Raw genomic sequence first — 15,939 nt, 5'->3', positions numbered from 1 at the left:
CTGTCCTGATTGTCAACTCTTAGCCCCATTGACTGTCAAAGAAGGAGTTAATCCATGTGGAATTAAAGGTAACGAGTTGTGGCAAACAGATGTCACACACTTTGGAGAGTTTGGAAAAATGAAATATGTGCATGTAACAGTAGATACTTTTTCTGGGTATCTTGTTGCTACTGCAGACATGGGAGAAAGAGCACGTGATGTTTGTAAACATTGGCTAACCTGTTTTGCAATTTTAGGTGTTCCACGAAGAGTGAAGACTGACAATGGGCCTGCTTATAGCTCTGCACACGTTCCAGTATTTTTACAACAATGGGATATTGAACATGTCACAGGTATTCCTCATTCACCCACAGGTCAAGCAATTATTGAGCGAACTCACTGGATTTTGAAAGAACAGCTCAATAAACAAAAAAGAGGGAATATGGGGTTGGAATCTCCACAGGAAAGGTTATGGAAAGCAACTTATGTCCTTAATTTTTTGACTCAAGATGAGACATATAAGTCAAAATATGAAAAACAACATGGGTTATCCATACCTTTTCAAGGTAAACCATTGGTAAGGGCAAAGAATTCAATTTCAGGACAATGAGAAGGACCAAAAGATCTAATAACTTGGGCTCGGGGATATGCTTGTGTTTCTACAGGTGATCGACTGCAATGGGTTCCATCGCATTTTGTGTGACCCTATGTCTCAAATTCATCAGAGGAGTCACAGGATTGCCCGCTGTCAGCTTGAATGCGCCTGATAGCAATGTCTGGCTGGTCCTTGCTAAAGCAACGAACACAAGTACCATGTGTCTTTCTATCGCTACACCAACCGCTCCTTTTCATACCTGTTTGGTAGGCGTACCGTTAGCAAGTCAGGAATTAGATACTTTTTACAATGTTTCAGTACAAAGTCCATGCAAAAAAACAGGTGTTATTGAGCCTCTCTGGTGGTGTCATGAGACATGGCGAAAAACCACCTCCCAACCACGAGGTTGGTATAACACCTCACTAAATGTGATACATGATTTTCCAGCCTTGCCAATTCAACCAGGAATTAGACATTATGGGTACACTGAAAAGTCAAATTTGTTTCTCTTTGAACTACACGGCTAAAATACACATGAATAGTTCTGGGTTTGATGTTTCACCACACAGAAAATTTTTCAAGAACTGGACTTGGTGTAATAACACTGCATCGAGTCAAATTATCCCTGGGATCGATGCTATTGGCCTTCCTGAAGATATTTTTTTTATTTGTGGGGATAGGGCATGGAAAGGTATTCCTGGGAGGGCTGTGGGAGGTCCATGTGCTGTTGGCCGACTAACACTATTTCGTCCTAATATCCCATCTCATAATTTGACATATCAACTCAGTCGTCGTATGAGACGAGCTGTAAAAACACTCCCAGAGAACTGTGATTCAAATGTAGAATTCTGGAATGTAGCTGAGAGAATGTTTGTTTCCTTGATTGCATCTACAGGGACTGCACACTCATTAAATATGATTAATAAGTTAGGATGTTGGCTTACTAGAGAAAGCAATGCAACTAGTATCGCTTTGCAAGGCTTATTAATGGATGTTAACTCAATAAGGCACGCTACATTACAGAACCAAGCAGCAATTGATTTTCTACTCTTAGCTCAAGGTCACGGATGTCAGGATTTTGAAGGCATGTGTTGTATGAACCTTAGTGACCACTCGGGATCAATTCACACGAGTATTGATCAACTGAAGGCTTTGACCCAGCAATTGAAGTTACATTCAGAAGAGGACTTCTTTGGTTTTCTTCCATGGTTTGGGAACCTTGGGATATGGCTTAAAAGACTTGTTATTTTGTGCTTATCAGGGATATTTGTCTTTTTTCTATTTTTTGTGTCAAGCATGGTTTCTATGAACCCCCAAAGCACTCCCTGCCCTGGACTCTGTTCATATTTGCTCACAGTGAGTCACACCCTGAAGTCATGAGCTCCCTCAATTCACAAAGAGAAGCAAAGAGACAAAGGAAATGAAATGCTCTTTTTTTTTTTTAACAGCCCGCACTAATGGCAACATTTCTTGGTTATAGATGGTGTCTTCAGGCAGGCTTTGCAGCATCTAGACCCACTCATTTCTCATTCTCCTCCAAAACTGGACAGCTTGGCTGCAATTGTCCAGGCTTTCCCTTTTACTGATGAGCGAGAAATGAGTTGTCTTCACTGAGATGCTTTGATCTACCCTGTCTGTCCACCAGTTCCTGCTGCAGAAATGCTCCCATCAGCCCTGGGTCACATTTCCCAGTCCCACGTGGGGGCTTCAGGCACTCCTGGGTATCCTGGAGGCAGTGGCCACCTCTGAGTGGGCAACTGCATCAACCCCTGGATGAAGATGTCAGGCAGAATTTGAAACGTACAGAAAAAGATCTCAGTGTAATAAATGCGTAAGAAATCTTCAGTTTCAGAATATTGATGCTGCTTGTCTGTATATTCGTATGATTTTTTTTCATAGGTCATGGATCAGCAAACTGATGACCCTTTCTCTCACTCTGTGTGAACACTGATCTTGTTTGATCTTGGAAAAGAGAATATAGTGGGGGGTAGTGTTGAAAACCCTGCTGGTGTCCTGGTAAATGACAGTGCTCTGCCCTCACCCAGAGGTGTGGAAGCAATGGTGATGGTCAGGCATGATCAGCCCTGGCTTCATCCAATCGCCTCTCTTTCACACACCCAGAAAAGCAATGCAAGAGGACACCCTCTGGGAGACATGTTCCTCATCCAATGTGATGCTCAGCAGCTCCACCTCTGGACCTTTTGGAAAGATACATGCAACATACACTTGCATTGAGTGCACCCTCAGTAAGTTCGCAGATGACACCAAATTGGCTGGGAGTGTGGATCTGCCTGGGGGTAGCGAGGCCCTTCAGAGGGATCTGGACAGGCTGGAGAGCTGGGCTGAAGCCAATGGGATGAGGTTCAACAAGACCAAATGCCGAGTCCTGCGCTTCGGCCGCAACAATCCCAGGCAGCGCTATAGGCTTGGGGCGGAGTGGCTGGAGGACTGTGTGGAGGAAACGGACCTGGGGGTACTGATTGATGCTCGGCTGAGCATGAGCCGACAGTGTGCCCGGGTGGCCAAGAAGGCCAATGGCATCCTGGCTTGCATCAAAAACAGTGTTACTAGCAGGAACAGGGAGGTAATTGTCCCCCTGTACTCGGCACTGGTGAGGCCGCACCTCGAGTACTGTGTTCAGTTTTGGGCCCCTCACTGCAAGAAAGACATTGAGGCCCTGGAACGCGTTCAGAGGAGGGCTACGAAGCTGGTGAGGGGTCTGGAGCACAGGCCTTATGAGGAGCGGCTGAGGGAGCTGGGATTGTTCAGTCTGGAGAAGAGGAGGCTCAGGGGAGACCTTATAGCTCTCTATAACTTCCTGAAGGGAGGTTGTAGTGAGCTAGGGATTGGCCTTTTCTCTCGTGTAGACAGTGATAGAACTAGAGGCAATGGTTTCAAGCTGCGCCAGGGGAGATTCAGGCTGGACATTAGGAAATATTACTTCTCGGAAAGGGTAGTCAGACACTGGAATGCACTGCCCAGGAAGGTGGTGGAGTCACCGACCATGGGGGTGTTCAAGAAACGTTTGGATGTTGTGTTGAGGGATATGATTTAGCTGAGAAGTATTGGTGATGGTTGGACTGGATGATCTTTTAGGTCTTTTCCAATCTTGATAATTCTGTGGTTCTGTGATTCTGTGACTTTTTTTCCTGTTGTTAGGGAGTCCCTCCAGTCTCCATGACCTTTCAGCGATGGAGAGTGGCCTTACTGTGACATCATCTTGCTCGGTCAGCACCCTTGGATGTAGCCCCTCCAGTAGCTTCTGACTGGTAACATTTGAGTGTGCATCCTTGAAGACCAGCTCTACTGAGTTCTGCTGCCTCTCAGTGCTTGTGACCATTGGATCCCCACTACACCTCCCTAGAAGAGGCCAAAGTCTGCTCCTCTGACATTCAGCATCTGCATCTATCCTCCTTCCTCACTCCCCTTGGGAGCTGGAACCCCTCTATCACAGGATCGCAGAACCCAGTCTGCACATACCTGAGCAGGTGTCGTGGTTTTGTTTAGTAGGGGGGGGCCTAAGGTGGTAGCTTCTGTAGGAAACTGCTAGAAGTCGCTCTCCTTTGTTCAGGGGACTTGACCAGGCCTAGGGCGGACCCACTGCTGGCCAAGGCCAAGCTGATTGGTAGCAGAATGTCTCGTGATAACGCCTCTGCGATAACGTATTTAAGAATGGGAAAACAGAAAAAAAAGAGAGAGAAGAGAAGATGTGAAGAAGCTGAGCGGGGGCAGAGGCGCAGAGGGGGAGGCACAGGCCTCATGGGCCTTGCAGGCCTCACCCTCTGGCCTCTCGCAAGGCGGCCGGCTGGGCCTGACTCGGTCCAGCCGGATGCAAGAAGTGGAGAGGAGATGAGAAATGAATAAGATGTAAAAAGATCCTGAGAGACATCTACCAGCCTGTTGTGAGGAACGGCTGCAGACGCCAAGGTCAGTGAAGAAGGAGGGGGAGGAGTAATGCGGCTCCTGGCCAAGATTCCCCTGCAGCCTGTGGTGATGACCATGGTGGAGCAGGTTGTCCCCCTGCAGCCCATGGAGGTCCACGGAGGAGCAGAGATCCACTTGGAGCCCGTGAAGGACCCCGTACCGGGGGAGGTGGATGCCTGAAGGCAGCTGTGGCCCGTGGAGGGCCCGCTGGGACAGCTGTTCTGAAGGGACTGAACTCCGTGGAAGAGATGACCCACTGCCGGAGCAGTTTCACGAAGGACTGTGGCCCGTGGGAGGGACCCCACAATGGAGCAGGGGAGGAATGTGAGGAGTTCTTCCCCCGACCATGAAGCAGCGGTGTGAAACAACGTGTGATGAACTGACTGCAACCCCCATTCCCTCTTCCCCCCTGTGCCGCTCAGGAGGGGAAGGTGGTAGACATAATGTTAAGCTTGGGAAGAGGGAGGGGTGGGGGGAGGTTATCTTGTTCTCTGTCTCATTATCCTGCTATCTGTAGTAATAAATGAATAGTTTTCCCCAAGTCGAGTCTGTTTTGCCTGTGACGGTAACTTTAAGGATTTCTCCCTGTCCTTATCTCAAACCTCGAGCCGTTTTTCCTTATATTTTCTCTCCCTGTTTTCTCGGAAGGTGGGGGGAGTGAGAGAGAGACTGCGTAGTCTGGTCCGATCGGGGCTGAACTATGACAGCAGGTCTCCATGCCTGCAAGTATCGGATGCAGGTTGGCATTACCCTTGTTGGCCCATCTGGCAGCTGGGCAACTTGTTCCAAGTCACATCAGAAACCACCTGGACTATTTTCCTCCTGCTGGATTCCCCTTCCAGAAAATGCCAGACTCATCTGGAAAAAAAACCTATGACAACTTCTCTATGGTGACTGTGGGTTCCTTATCTCCCACCATGAGAGGTGGTCTTCTCTGACCTTTCCCCACAAGAGCTCACTAAACATTTCACGCGCCCCACAGAGGAGCTTCATACACAAAGTTAAGTTCTTCACTTGCAGGGAACTCCATGCTAGATCTTTCCAGCCTGTCTTTCCTGAAAAACTGGTACTGATCCATTCAGCACTCTTGGGCATGGATGCAAAGGATGAGGAAAGGGCTGAGGTGCTTAATGCCTTCTTTGCTTCAGCCTTTAATAGTAAGACCAGTTGTTCTCTGGGTACCCAGCCCTCTGAGCAGGATAGACCCCTGCTGGACCCTACTGGCTAGGTACCTCCAAGCACAGTTCCACACATTGACCACATCTCTCCAGCCTTACCACCCAGCTGGTATTTTGCCCATCTACTTATCCACTCATGCAGACTATGAGATCCTAACTTGACCACAAGAATAGTTTGGGGGATCATGCAGAAAGCCTTGCTGCTTTCCAGGTCAAAGACCACCACCACTCTCCTCGTGTCCAGTAGTCCTGTCCATTCATCACAGAAAGCCAAGAGAATGGCCAGGGACAACCTAACCTGGCTAAATCCAGCCAGCTACTCTTTAAGGTACCCAAAAATGGGATCCATGTGGACATGCTCTGGATATCCAGCCTTTAACTCTTCTGCTCATTTTTAACAGATCCATGCAATATTTGGGTGCTGCAAGCCTCCAGGGAGCTCCATCAGTCTCCATGACATTTTGAAGATGTTTGAGTGTGGCTTCATTGTGACACTAGCCTGGTGTCTCAGCAGAAATGGAATCTGAGATATTAAGGGCATCAGGGTCATTAAAGTCTCCAATAAGACCTGGAAGCTTTGATCTGGAGACCTCCTTGGGTTGCTTAAATAAGCCTCTCTACACTTCCTTACCCTGATGGCAGGTTCTTCCTCTCCCACCAGGATGTCACACTAACAGGCCTCTCCTCTCACCCTCACACACAAGGGCTCACCACATCCCGCAGATGAGCTCCATACACACGATGAGCTCCTGCACACGGAGGGCATCCCCCTCTGGATCATTCCAGCCTGCCTCTCCTGAAAAGCACCTCCAGCAGTGTGAGCTGTCCCACCACACTTCACCATTTATTCCATCGATGCCAAAACTCTGTGGTGGCACATGGGACTCCAGCTCCTTCTGCCCGTGCCCCAGGCTGAGGGCATTGGTGCCTGGTTGGGCTGCAGCACCTCAGCTGTGGCACCGGGGCCAAGCTCAGACTTGTCACAGGCAAGCATGGTACAAAGTGCCCAAGACCCCATGTGTGCAAATGCTCTGCTGGAGACCACAGACATGCTGGAGTGCGTGGCAGATGACAGGGTAAAGATGAAATGAGGGACCCACTGGGTCCCCAAGGCCAGAGAAAACCACGACTGGGATCTGTAGCCCTGGCTGGAGAAGGCTTTGCTGTCCGTAGTGTCTCTGCTGCCCCTGAGGGCCTGTGGTGGAGGAGAAGCTGAGCTCCAGGAGGTCAAGGTGCTGCTGAAAATGTCCTTGGCTTTGGACATGCTGTGACCCAGGAACACTGTCTAAACCATTCAATGCTTCCTTGGTTGTATTGTCAATGGTCTGAGCAAAGGTTTGATGGAAAGAAGAACCAACAGCGTTTGGGAGTAGTAAAAAGATTTGAGACAGCAGTGTGATGGGCTTCCTGTCCATGAACTGCTCTGCATGACCTGGATGAACTTGGGTCATACCTTGCCTCTCTGCAGCAGTGGGATTCAGTCAGTGGCTGACAGAAACCAAATTTCTCTGAGATGCCACCTGGGCTGGTGCAAAGGATTCAAATCTGTCGGTGATGCTGTCTGGGGTATCTGCCCTGCACCTGCTTTGACAGGATTGGGAGAAATTCCCACAGGGCCAGTGCTGTCCCTGCCAGCCCCATGCAGGTGTGCTGCAGCGTGCTGGTACCTCATGTAGCACTACAGGCCTGTAGCTGAGCAGCTGCCCTGCATCAGGTCATGCAATGTGGGGATGTCCATGAGAAAACTGCCACTACAGGCAGTGGAGATCTAGGAAACAGAGCTGAGGGAGACTTGGTTCCATTTGCTCAGCTGACTGCCACTGTAGACTACTTCAGACATAATGAACAGGGGAAGTTTCAGTTGTCCTAACTGCTCTCATTTCCATCTACCAACCAAATTTCCCTCCAGGCTCCAGAAGGATGCCCCAAGATGCTGTCCTCTCTATCAGCACTGCTTCAATTAGAGCTTGCAGCTGCCTGCACACCTCTAGGACAAACTCTGGTGTCACTTCAAATGTCAGCAGGTGTTCACACCTGAACAACACCCTCAGTCACCAGGAATTACAAAGGGAGCTGAGAAAAACAGCTCACGTGCAGGTGCAGCTCTTTGTGCACAGCTGAATGGAGGCAAGAGGCATCCCACCTCCTCTGGGTCTGGGGTGTGCATGGGAGGGGGATGGGTCCTGTTCCAGCCCTAGGACTGCAAACCCAGGGTGAGAGGCCTTGATTGACTCTGCTGAGTCCTTTCCCTCAGCAGGGGTAAAGGAGATCCCTCCTTGTCACTGTCTGGGCACCCTGCCTAACAGAGGGACAAGGAAAGGTGATTCTCACAGCCAACTCTTCTCTGGAGAGGAGCAATGATGCTGCTGGAAGGAAGTGTCTCTTCCCAGCTGAGGCAGTGACCATCAGTGACGGCTTCAGGCTGTTTCCCAGCAGGTTCCCCTGCAGCCCCAGGGACTGCTGGAGGGAGCCCAGAGGGGACAGAGAAAGTGCTGCCTTGGGCTGGGCCTCTGCTGCTGAGCTGGGCCGGGCTCCTGGGATGGAGGGAGCTGCTGGTAACAGGGCAGCGCTGCAGAGAGACAGCTCTGCCCAGGAGCAGCTCCTCTGCCAAGCGCAGCAGGGCTGAGGGCTCTGCCTGCAGGAGCTGAGGGGAGAGGAGCGAGGCACAAGGAGGTGAAAGGCAGCCTTGGGTGGGAGGATGCCGAGAGCTCGCTGAGGCAGAAATCTTCACAGCCCTCTTTACGGTAAGTCTCTGCGTGCAGGGCATTGAAGCTGGTGTTCCTGGAGGGATCTCCTTGAGCTGGTTCACCCCACAGCCTGTAGGAACTGCCAGGAGGATTCTCACCATTTCCTCTGTATAGAGGAGGAGGACGAGCTCTTGAGCAGGGCTTCCCTGCTGCACCATCAGTAGGAGAGGGCATGATGTCTGCCTTGTGTTGGGGGTGAGTGCAAGGGTGCAAAGCCAGGTGTGCATCCAGGGGTGCCCATGGCTGTCCTTCCGAGCTGGGTCCCTTCACCCTTGGGGGCCTGTGTGATAAGGCAGGGACTTAGCTGCCAAGGCTTTGAGGAGATACCGTGGGTGAAAGGAGGGACCTCTGTGAAGACAGAGGCAATTTCAGGCAATTTCCTGGTCTCCTTGTCCACACAGCATGGGTCCTTTTGCTGTCAAGAGTGTGCTGCATGGGTCAGGGCTGCTCCAAGCTCCATGCCATCCCCAGGACATTTCCAAGGGGACTTTTCAAGAGACGATCAATGTGAAAATAGTCCTTTTGGTTGGCTGCTGGGAAGTGAGAGATGGCATCTTATTTTTCCACTCTTGAGGAGACACAGAGATGCCCGTTCTCTTTAGGACTCTCTGAGCTGCTCCTTAGCCCTTGCACAGACAGAGCTGCCCCCACAACAGTTCCCTGCTGCCAGGAGGTGTTTGCAGGGCAGAGCTGAGCACACAGGGAGTGGGATGGGGCTCTGGTTCTGTGAGCACTGCCAGGGAAGAGACCTGGGCACAGAGAAGCGGTTCCCAGCAGAGACAGCTGCAGGCGGCACAGACATTGTCAGAGAGGGAGAGGGAGCTGATGCCAGAAAGGCGGTGGGAGGGGGGATTTGGGCACCTCCCTGCCATCCCCTGCAGTGCAGGCACCTTTCCTGGAGCAATTCCCTGGTCTTCTTTTGCACACAGCAAATCCTCCCCTGCCTCAGTGAAACAAGAACTTCACCATCAATTGCTTTCCCAGAAACCTGACCACCGAAGAGAGGGGTGAGGATGACCACCAAAGAGGTTCAGCTGAGACACCAGCTCCATAGGTTCTGTCATGGAGATTTTTCCATGGAGGAAAAGCAACCAAACCTTCCCCTAACCTTTAGGGCTCTAGACAATGGGATGTGTGCGGCTGGAAAAGCTCTGGCTTTTTCTTCAGGACACTCCAACTTTAGGATATTTCTTTCCCCGGGGAGTCCTGCAGGGCTCCAGGCTGCCCTTCAGAGGGGTGCAACTGTCCCACGGTATCACTGCTTTTCCAGGTGCCCAGTGCAGGAAAATTTCCAGGGCTAGAGCCATGGAAATGCTGCTAGGCAGCTGTGTGCAGGCAGCTGTAATAAGCCCTCAGTGTCCCTGCCTGGGAGGAGAGCACCAAGATCGTCCCTGATTTTGAAGAGAAGGAGTGAGGTATAGGGTGGTGTACACTTGGAAACTGAATTCCTCTGCTCTCAGAAGTGTCCAGGTTTTTGGGGGGGAGAAACACCCGAGAGTGATTGTCCTCCAGCTCAAAAGAGGTGCCAGCACAGGGCAGCTGAGACCAGGGTCTGCCCTCATTCCACACTAAGGGACAGTTCCTTTGCCTCTTGGGACTCACAGGATTTTACTTGGAGTGCAGCAGGAATGACAAGGACTCCAACACTCTTCAGCTGTGGTGGAGCAACCAGAACAGAACAAACCAAAGACAATCCCCACAGCTCACCTCCAGAGCTGGGAGAACTGGTAGTGACAATGCAGAAAGCTCTCTGAAAAGAGAAGTGGATTTCATGTGAGTTCACTCCATCTTCCTATTTACATATTGCCATAGTGCAGGACTGAATCCTGCAGAGACCACGGCACAGCTCCCTGCTCCCAGAGTCACCCTCAGCCAGCACCAAATACAGATCATGGAGGGGACTGGGAAAAGGTCTTCCTGAAAGGGGAGATGAATTCTTGGAGGTATCTATGAGTAACTGAATAGATTTTGCCTAAATAAATCTGTCCTAATTTATTCATGCATTTTCCTCCTTGGACAGCCTTAAATCGCAGTGGAAGGAAATGTCCAACAGCAGCTCCATCACTGAGTTCCTCCTCCTGGCATTCGCAGACACACGGGAGCTGCAGCTCTTGCACTTCTGGCTCTTCCTGGGCATCTACCTGGCTGCCCTCCTGGCCAACGGCCTCATCATCACTGCCACAGCCTGCGACCACCGCCTCCACACCCCCATGTACTTCTTCCTCCTCAACCTCTCTGTCCTTGACCTGGGCTCCATCTCCACCACTGTTCCCAAATCCATGGCCAATTCCCTCTGGGACACCAGGGACATCCCATATGCAGGATGTGCTGCACAGGTTTTTCTTTTTTTCTTTTTCGTGTCAGCTGAGTATTATCTTCTCACAGTCATGGCCTATGACCGCTATGCTGCCATCTGCAGACCCCTGCACTACGGGACCCTCCTGGGCAGCAGAGCTTGTGTCCACATGGCAGCAGCTGCCTGGGGCAGTGGGTTTCTCCATGCTCTGCTGCACACTGCCAGTACATTTTCACTGCCACTCTGCAAGGGCAATGCTGTGGACCAGTTCTTCTGTGAAATCCCCGAGATCCTCAAGCTCTCCTGCTCAGACTCCTACCTCAGGGAAGCTGGGCTTCTTGTGCTCAGTGCCTGTTTCTCATTTGGCTGTTTTGTGTTCATTGTTGTGTCCTATGTGCAGATCTTCAGGGCTGTGCTGAGGATCCCCTCTGAGCAGGGACGGCACAAAGCCTTTTCCATGTGCCTCCCTCACCTGGCTGTGGTCTCCCTGTTTCTCAGCACAGGTATCTTTGCTAACCTTAAGCCCCCCTCCATCTCCTCTCCGTCCTTGGACCTGGCAGTGTCATTTCTGTACTCGGTGGTGCCTCCAGCAGTGAACCCCCTCATCTACAGCATGAGGAACCAGGAGCTCAAGGATGCCCTATGGAAACTGGCCCAATGGACAACATGTCTCTATCAGGAGTCTGCCTCCCCTTGTCCTCATGTTTCCCAGAGTTTATCTTAAGCCACATGTCTGGATGTATTTCCCTGTGGTAATTCTATCTATATATAATTTTCTAGGTTTATACTGCTTCTCCCAAGGCTTGATCCTGTTAAGCCTTGCACAGCACTCTGTCAGATGTGACCAGTCCACTAGCTGTTCCTCAATAAATGGAAATCTCCTGGGTGTAGTGTCTGAAGGCTGGTTTCTTCCTCCAAAAATGTTGCAAAAGTAAATTGGTCTTTTAAAAAGGTTTTCCTCTCTGCGTTCTCCTGGTGTTTGGGGTTATGCTCACAGTACAATTCATTTCCATTGGACCAAAAAGTTCTGCTTTTAAAGGCTGTCTTCTTGGGGTCCAATGGCCGTAGAGATGGTGCATGGGCTCCCCAATTACCTCCTCAGACTGTTTCAGGTATGACTGGCTGATGGTATATACAATGTCTCTGGAAATTAATTTGGAAAGATAAGGACAGAATGGGGATGTGCCATGTGCCTTGGGCTGGGAGTGAATGGAAACTCAGAAGGTGAAACACCTTCAAAGTTCAAGTCCTTCAAAAGTGAAGCATTAAATCACCAAACCCACAAATGAGGACTCTGTATTGCCATGGCAGTCAGTGGGGACCCAGCGGGTAGAAGGAGGGGAGATGTGGGTGCTGCCTGAGAAGCCCCAGGGCCAGGACTCTGGTCCTGGGTAATGGGGCTGGTGGGGGCAGAGAAGAGGGCAAATGGAGCTGGTATTGAGGATCACTTACAATACGTCTGCAGGAGACCCTGAGACTGACTGGCCTGTGTTTCCTTCTGTCATTATTGCAAGCAGCAGCCCTAGGGCCAATGGGGAGGCTGAGACCTCTCTGTGTCCTCCAGGAGCTGCTGTGCCCTTCAGAGGGGCTGGGGCTGCAGTGTGAGTGCCCAGAGCTCTGCAGCACCCTGCAGTGGGCAGTGCCATGGGGCCAGCCCAGACTGGGCTGCAGTCCTGGGCTGAGCTGTGCTGGAGAAAGGACAGGGGAGGTGGGGAGAGGTGGGGAGTGGCCGGGCTTGAAAGAGACTGGGAGAGGAAAACTCCGGTATACAACCAAGCTGTGTGAGTGTGCAACATGGAGCACACAGCAGGTTTCGCACTGTGCAGAACCAGGTGACCCAGTAAAGGAAGCAAGGCACCGTGGGCACAGAAGGACCCTCAATTGTCGCCATGTTCCCTTGACACTCCAAGGAAGCTGCTTTAGGAGAATTGTCCCAGATCAGTCCCACAAGCGACCATTTCTATCTCTGCCCATACAGTCCATCCTTGAGAAGGGACCTTAGCTGTATGCTCACCGACATCCTCCTCCATAGCTCACTTGTGCTCAACTCCACCACCACTATTAATAAAAAGGAAACCTCTGATGCAACAAATCTCATAGCTGTTGTCACAGCTGGTCTGTCAGCCAAGCCCTTTCTCAGACAGCTCCAGCTAGATCAGGTGCTCATGGCCTTGTCTTGACACCTATCAAAAATCTCCATTGATGGAGATCCCACCAGCTGCTCTGGGTCCTTGCTCCAGTGTTTGGCTCTGAGGGATTTCTCAAAAACCCAGATCTCTCAGCCTCTCCATGTCCATAACGTGCTCCAGGCCCCAAGCATCTTTCTGCCCTCTGCAGGACTCGCTCCCGTCTGTCAGGGCCTTCCTTGTGCTGGTGAGCCCCATCCTGGACACAGCAGTCCTGTGCCCCTGCCAACTTCTTGCATACCTCCAGCCTACCTGCTGTGGGGCAGAGTGTGAGAAAGAGGAAGCCTTTGTGCTCTGCCAGGGCTGTTCAGCAACAGCCAAAATGCTGCTGTGTTATCAGCACTGGGTCAGTTACAGATCCAAAGCACAGCACGCTGTGCACTTCTACAAAGGAGTTAACTCTATCCTTGCCAGATCCAGGAAAGAGTTACAGTTCATAGAGACGAGGAGTGAACGATGCCTTTTAAATGACCTGAGGAAATCTGTGGATCATGGACCCTGGCTCTTATGGGGGACTCAGTGTCCCCAGTATTCACTGGCCAAGTGAGACAGAAGGATGCAAAACAGCCCAGGAGGTTTTTTGTGGTGCTTCTGGAACATTTCTTAGCACAGCTGCCAAATGGGGCACCCAGTCTTCTGCTCCCCTGGACATGGTACTCCCAAAAGAGGAAGAGCTTGTGAGGGATGTGAAGACCAGTGTCCACCTTGGCTCTAGTGACCATGAAATTGTGGTCTCCCAGATCCGCAGGAAATGGCGAAGGAGAGTAGCAGAGCACAGACCCTGGACATGCTCCAATGAGAACTCGGCTTATTGAAGACGCTGTCAGTTGGGATCCTGTGGGGTAATGTTAGCAGGGCTGCATGTATGCAGGAGGGGCAGTCCGCGGTGATTCGCGCGCTAGGCGCGGATAGGTCCATGGGCGCAGGGGGCAGGTGCATCCATGTACGTGGTGGGCATGGATAAGTCCATGGGCGCAGGGGCAGGTGCGTGGGGGGCACGGATAGATCCATGGGCGCAGGGGGCGGGTGCGTTCGCGTGCGTAGCGGGTGTACGGGTATTTAACCCTGTGTTGCGCAGCATTAAATTGAAGGCTTGGCTTGATGGTATCCGTGTGATGCCCTGCTTTCCCCGGAGCGGGGCTCTGGTGCATGCGGGGTAGGTGAGCTGGCAAGAGAGCCGGCAAGTGGTGACCCTGACGTGTGATGGTCTGGATGGTTTTGAGCTGGGGCCGCACGGCGGTCGTGCCTGCCTGCTCTTAGGATGGCATCCGTCTCTGATACAGTGAAGGTATTAAAGGCGTTGGGTAAAGATCTGAATTGTCCGGTGCACAGGGCACCGTTGACGGAGTTCATCCTATGGATGCAGAAAAGGGGCTTGATGAACAAGCCGGGAGAGGTGATGGAAGTGGTGCAGTTGCAGGTGGCGGGGAAGGAGTTACTGGAAGAAGGGGGTGTCGGAATGAAGAGTGTGGCGACGCAGCTAGAGACGTTAGATTAGGTTCGGTGAAAAGACTGCTGGCTAAGGCTTGAGAGGCGTGCGAAGTGTAGGTTGCGGCTTTAACTGCAATCAAAGGAGAAGGGCGGCCCTCGGAAGGGGAGGGGGACGAACAGGGTCGAGATGGTGCGGAGGGGATGAGGGGTGGAGCTCAGGTGGTCTGCCTGGTTCGGCCGGGAGCCTCTGATGGTGGTAAAGGGACGATGGAATTTGGGTGTACTCCCCCGTGTATCATGCCTTCCTTGCTGGAGGAGCCTGACCCGAAAGAACAACCCCCCAAATACGAGGACACAGAAATGCCCTCTGTCTCTCCTTCTGCCCCATCGGCTCCACCGCTTGTAAATTTGCAGAGGGGTGATAGTGAGGTGGGAGCCAGTTTCGAGGTGGCGCCCGAGGAGTCGCGGGATGCGGAGCGGGGTCCTAGCGCTTTCCCGGTGGGGAAAAGAGCCGCGGTCCCCGAGATCAAGGAGAAAGCGGCGGGTGATAGAGCCGCGGTCCTCCAGACCAGAACGACGAGATTGCACTGCTTCAAAGGAACATAAATCAGTTTTAACGAGTCTAACAAAAGTGTTAGAGGAGCAGAACTGTGCTATTAATAACACTGACCTGAAGAGCTTGTTGACTTGGGTGTCCGCTCACGTATCAAACGCAAACCTCTGTAATATCTATACAGTGGGCTCCCGGAACACCATAGGTATTGGACTGTGGGACTGTGTAATGCAGGGTGACCCTGCTGTTCAAAAGTTATTACCGGTGTGGCGTGTAATGTTTGAAGCCTTGAAGAATCACGCGCAGAAAGGAGATTCAACAGCACCCGTTACCCCGTCCGCTCCTTCGTCCATGGAAACAAAGACCAACAGCGAGCCGGAAAATCCCTTTGATCCAGGTCCCAGAGATCCGGAAAAGGAGCCTGCAGTCTTTGGAGCTTCCTTGTTATAGAGGTGGCGTGTTTGTGTGTGTGTGCGTATAAGCATGAAGTAAATGGTATGAAATAAGGGGTGAATACTGTCTTGGTTTCAGCAGGGATGGAGTTAATTTTCCTCTCAGAAGCTTTGGATTTTGTGTGTGAAGAATGTTGATAAAATGCTCTGATAATAAGGGTTGTTGTGAATGAGACCAAGGACACTGTCTGGCTTTCCAAGTCTCGTTAATGAGCAGGTGCACAAGAATCTGGAAACAGGTAATTGGGAAGGACCATTCCCTCTTATGATGTGGGGGAAAGGATATGCTTGTGTCTCTACAGCAGCAGTGAACAAGTGGATCCCTGCACGATGGGTACGACCAGCGCTCCAAGCTGCCTTGCTTCCGTCGGATTGTTAACAACCTGTGTGGCAGCTCCATGGACATCAGTTATGGAAAGAACAAATGTGTGGGTAATTATGGTTAATGCCACAGGACAGGACATCATTTTTTTGTCTATATCATCTTCAAATAAGCCTTTTAGAACATGCTTGGTCAATCTGCCAGATCAGATAGCGGTAGGACGACAATTCTGTGTAAAATAACAGCAGCCGTGAGTGCTGAGTGCTAAATAACAAA

General features: G+C 51.2%; 1 protein-coding gene across 1 annotated transcript; it reads left to right on the top strand.

Moving 5' to 3' along the window:
- The first annotated feature begins 10,810 nt into the window (after positions 1–10,810).
- Positions 10,811–11,443, top strand: LOC147599887 (olfactory receptor 14J1-like). Its single transcript, XM_086753717.1, has one exon. The coding sequence runs from the start codon at positions 10,811–10,813 to the stop codon at positions 11,441–11,443; it is 633 nt and encodes a 210-aa protein (XP_086609843.1).
- The last annotated feature ends 4,496 nt before the right edge of the window (positions 11,444–15,939 follow it).

The sequence above is a fragment of the Chlamydotis macqueenii genome, chromosome 8, assembly GCF_036417535.1.
Source record: "Chlamydotis macqueenii isolate bChlMac1 chromosome 8, bChlMac1.mat, whole genome shotgun sequence".
Taxonomy (NCBI): domain Eukaryota; kingdom Metazoa; phylum Chordata; class Aves; order Otidiformes; family Otididae; genus Chlamydotis; species Chlamydotis macqueenii.
Note: the sequence above shows the minus strand (reverse complement) of the source record. Positions and strands in the feature narration are given on the sequence as shown.

What these genes read in the sequence shown, in the direction of transcription:
- LOC147599887 (XM_086753717.1), top strand. Translation starts at nt 10,811, where the DNA reads ATGGCCTATGACCGCTATGCTGCCATCTGCAGACCCCTGCACTACGGG.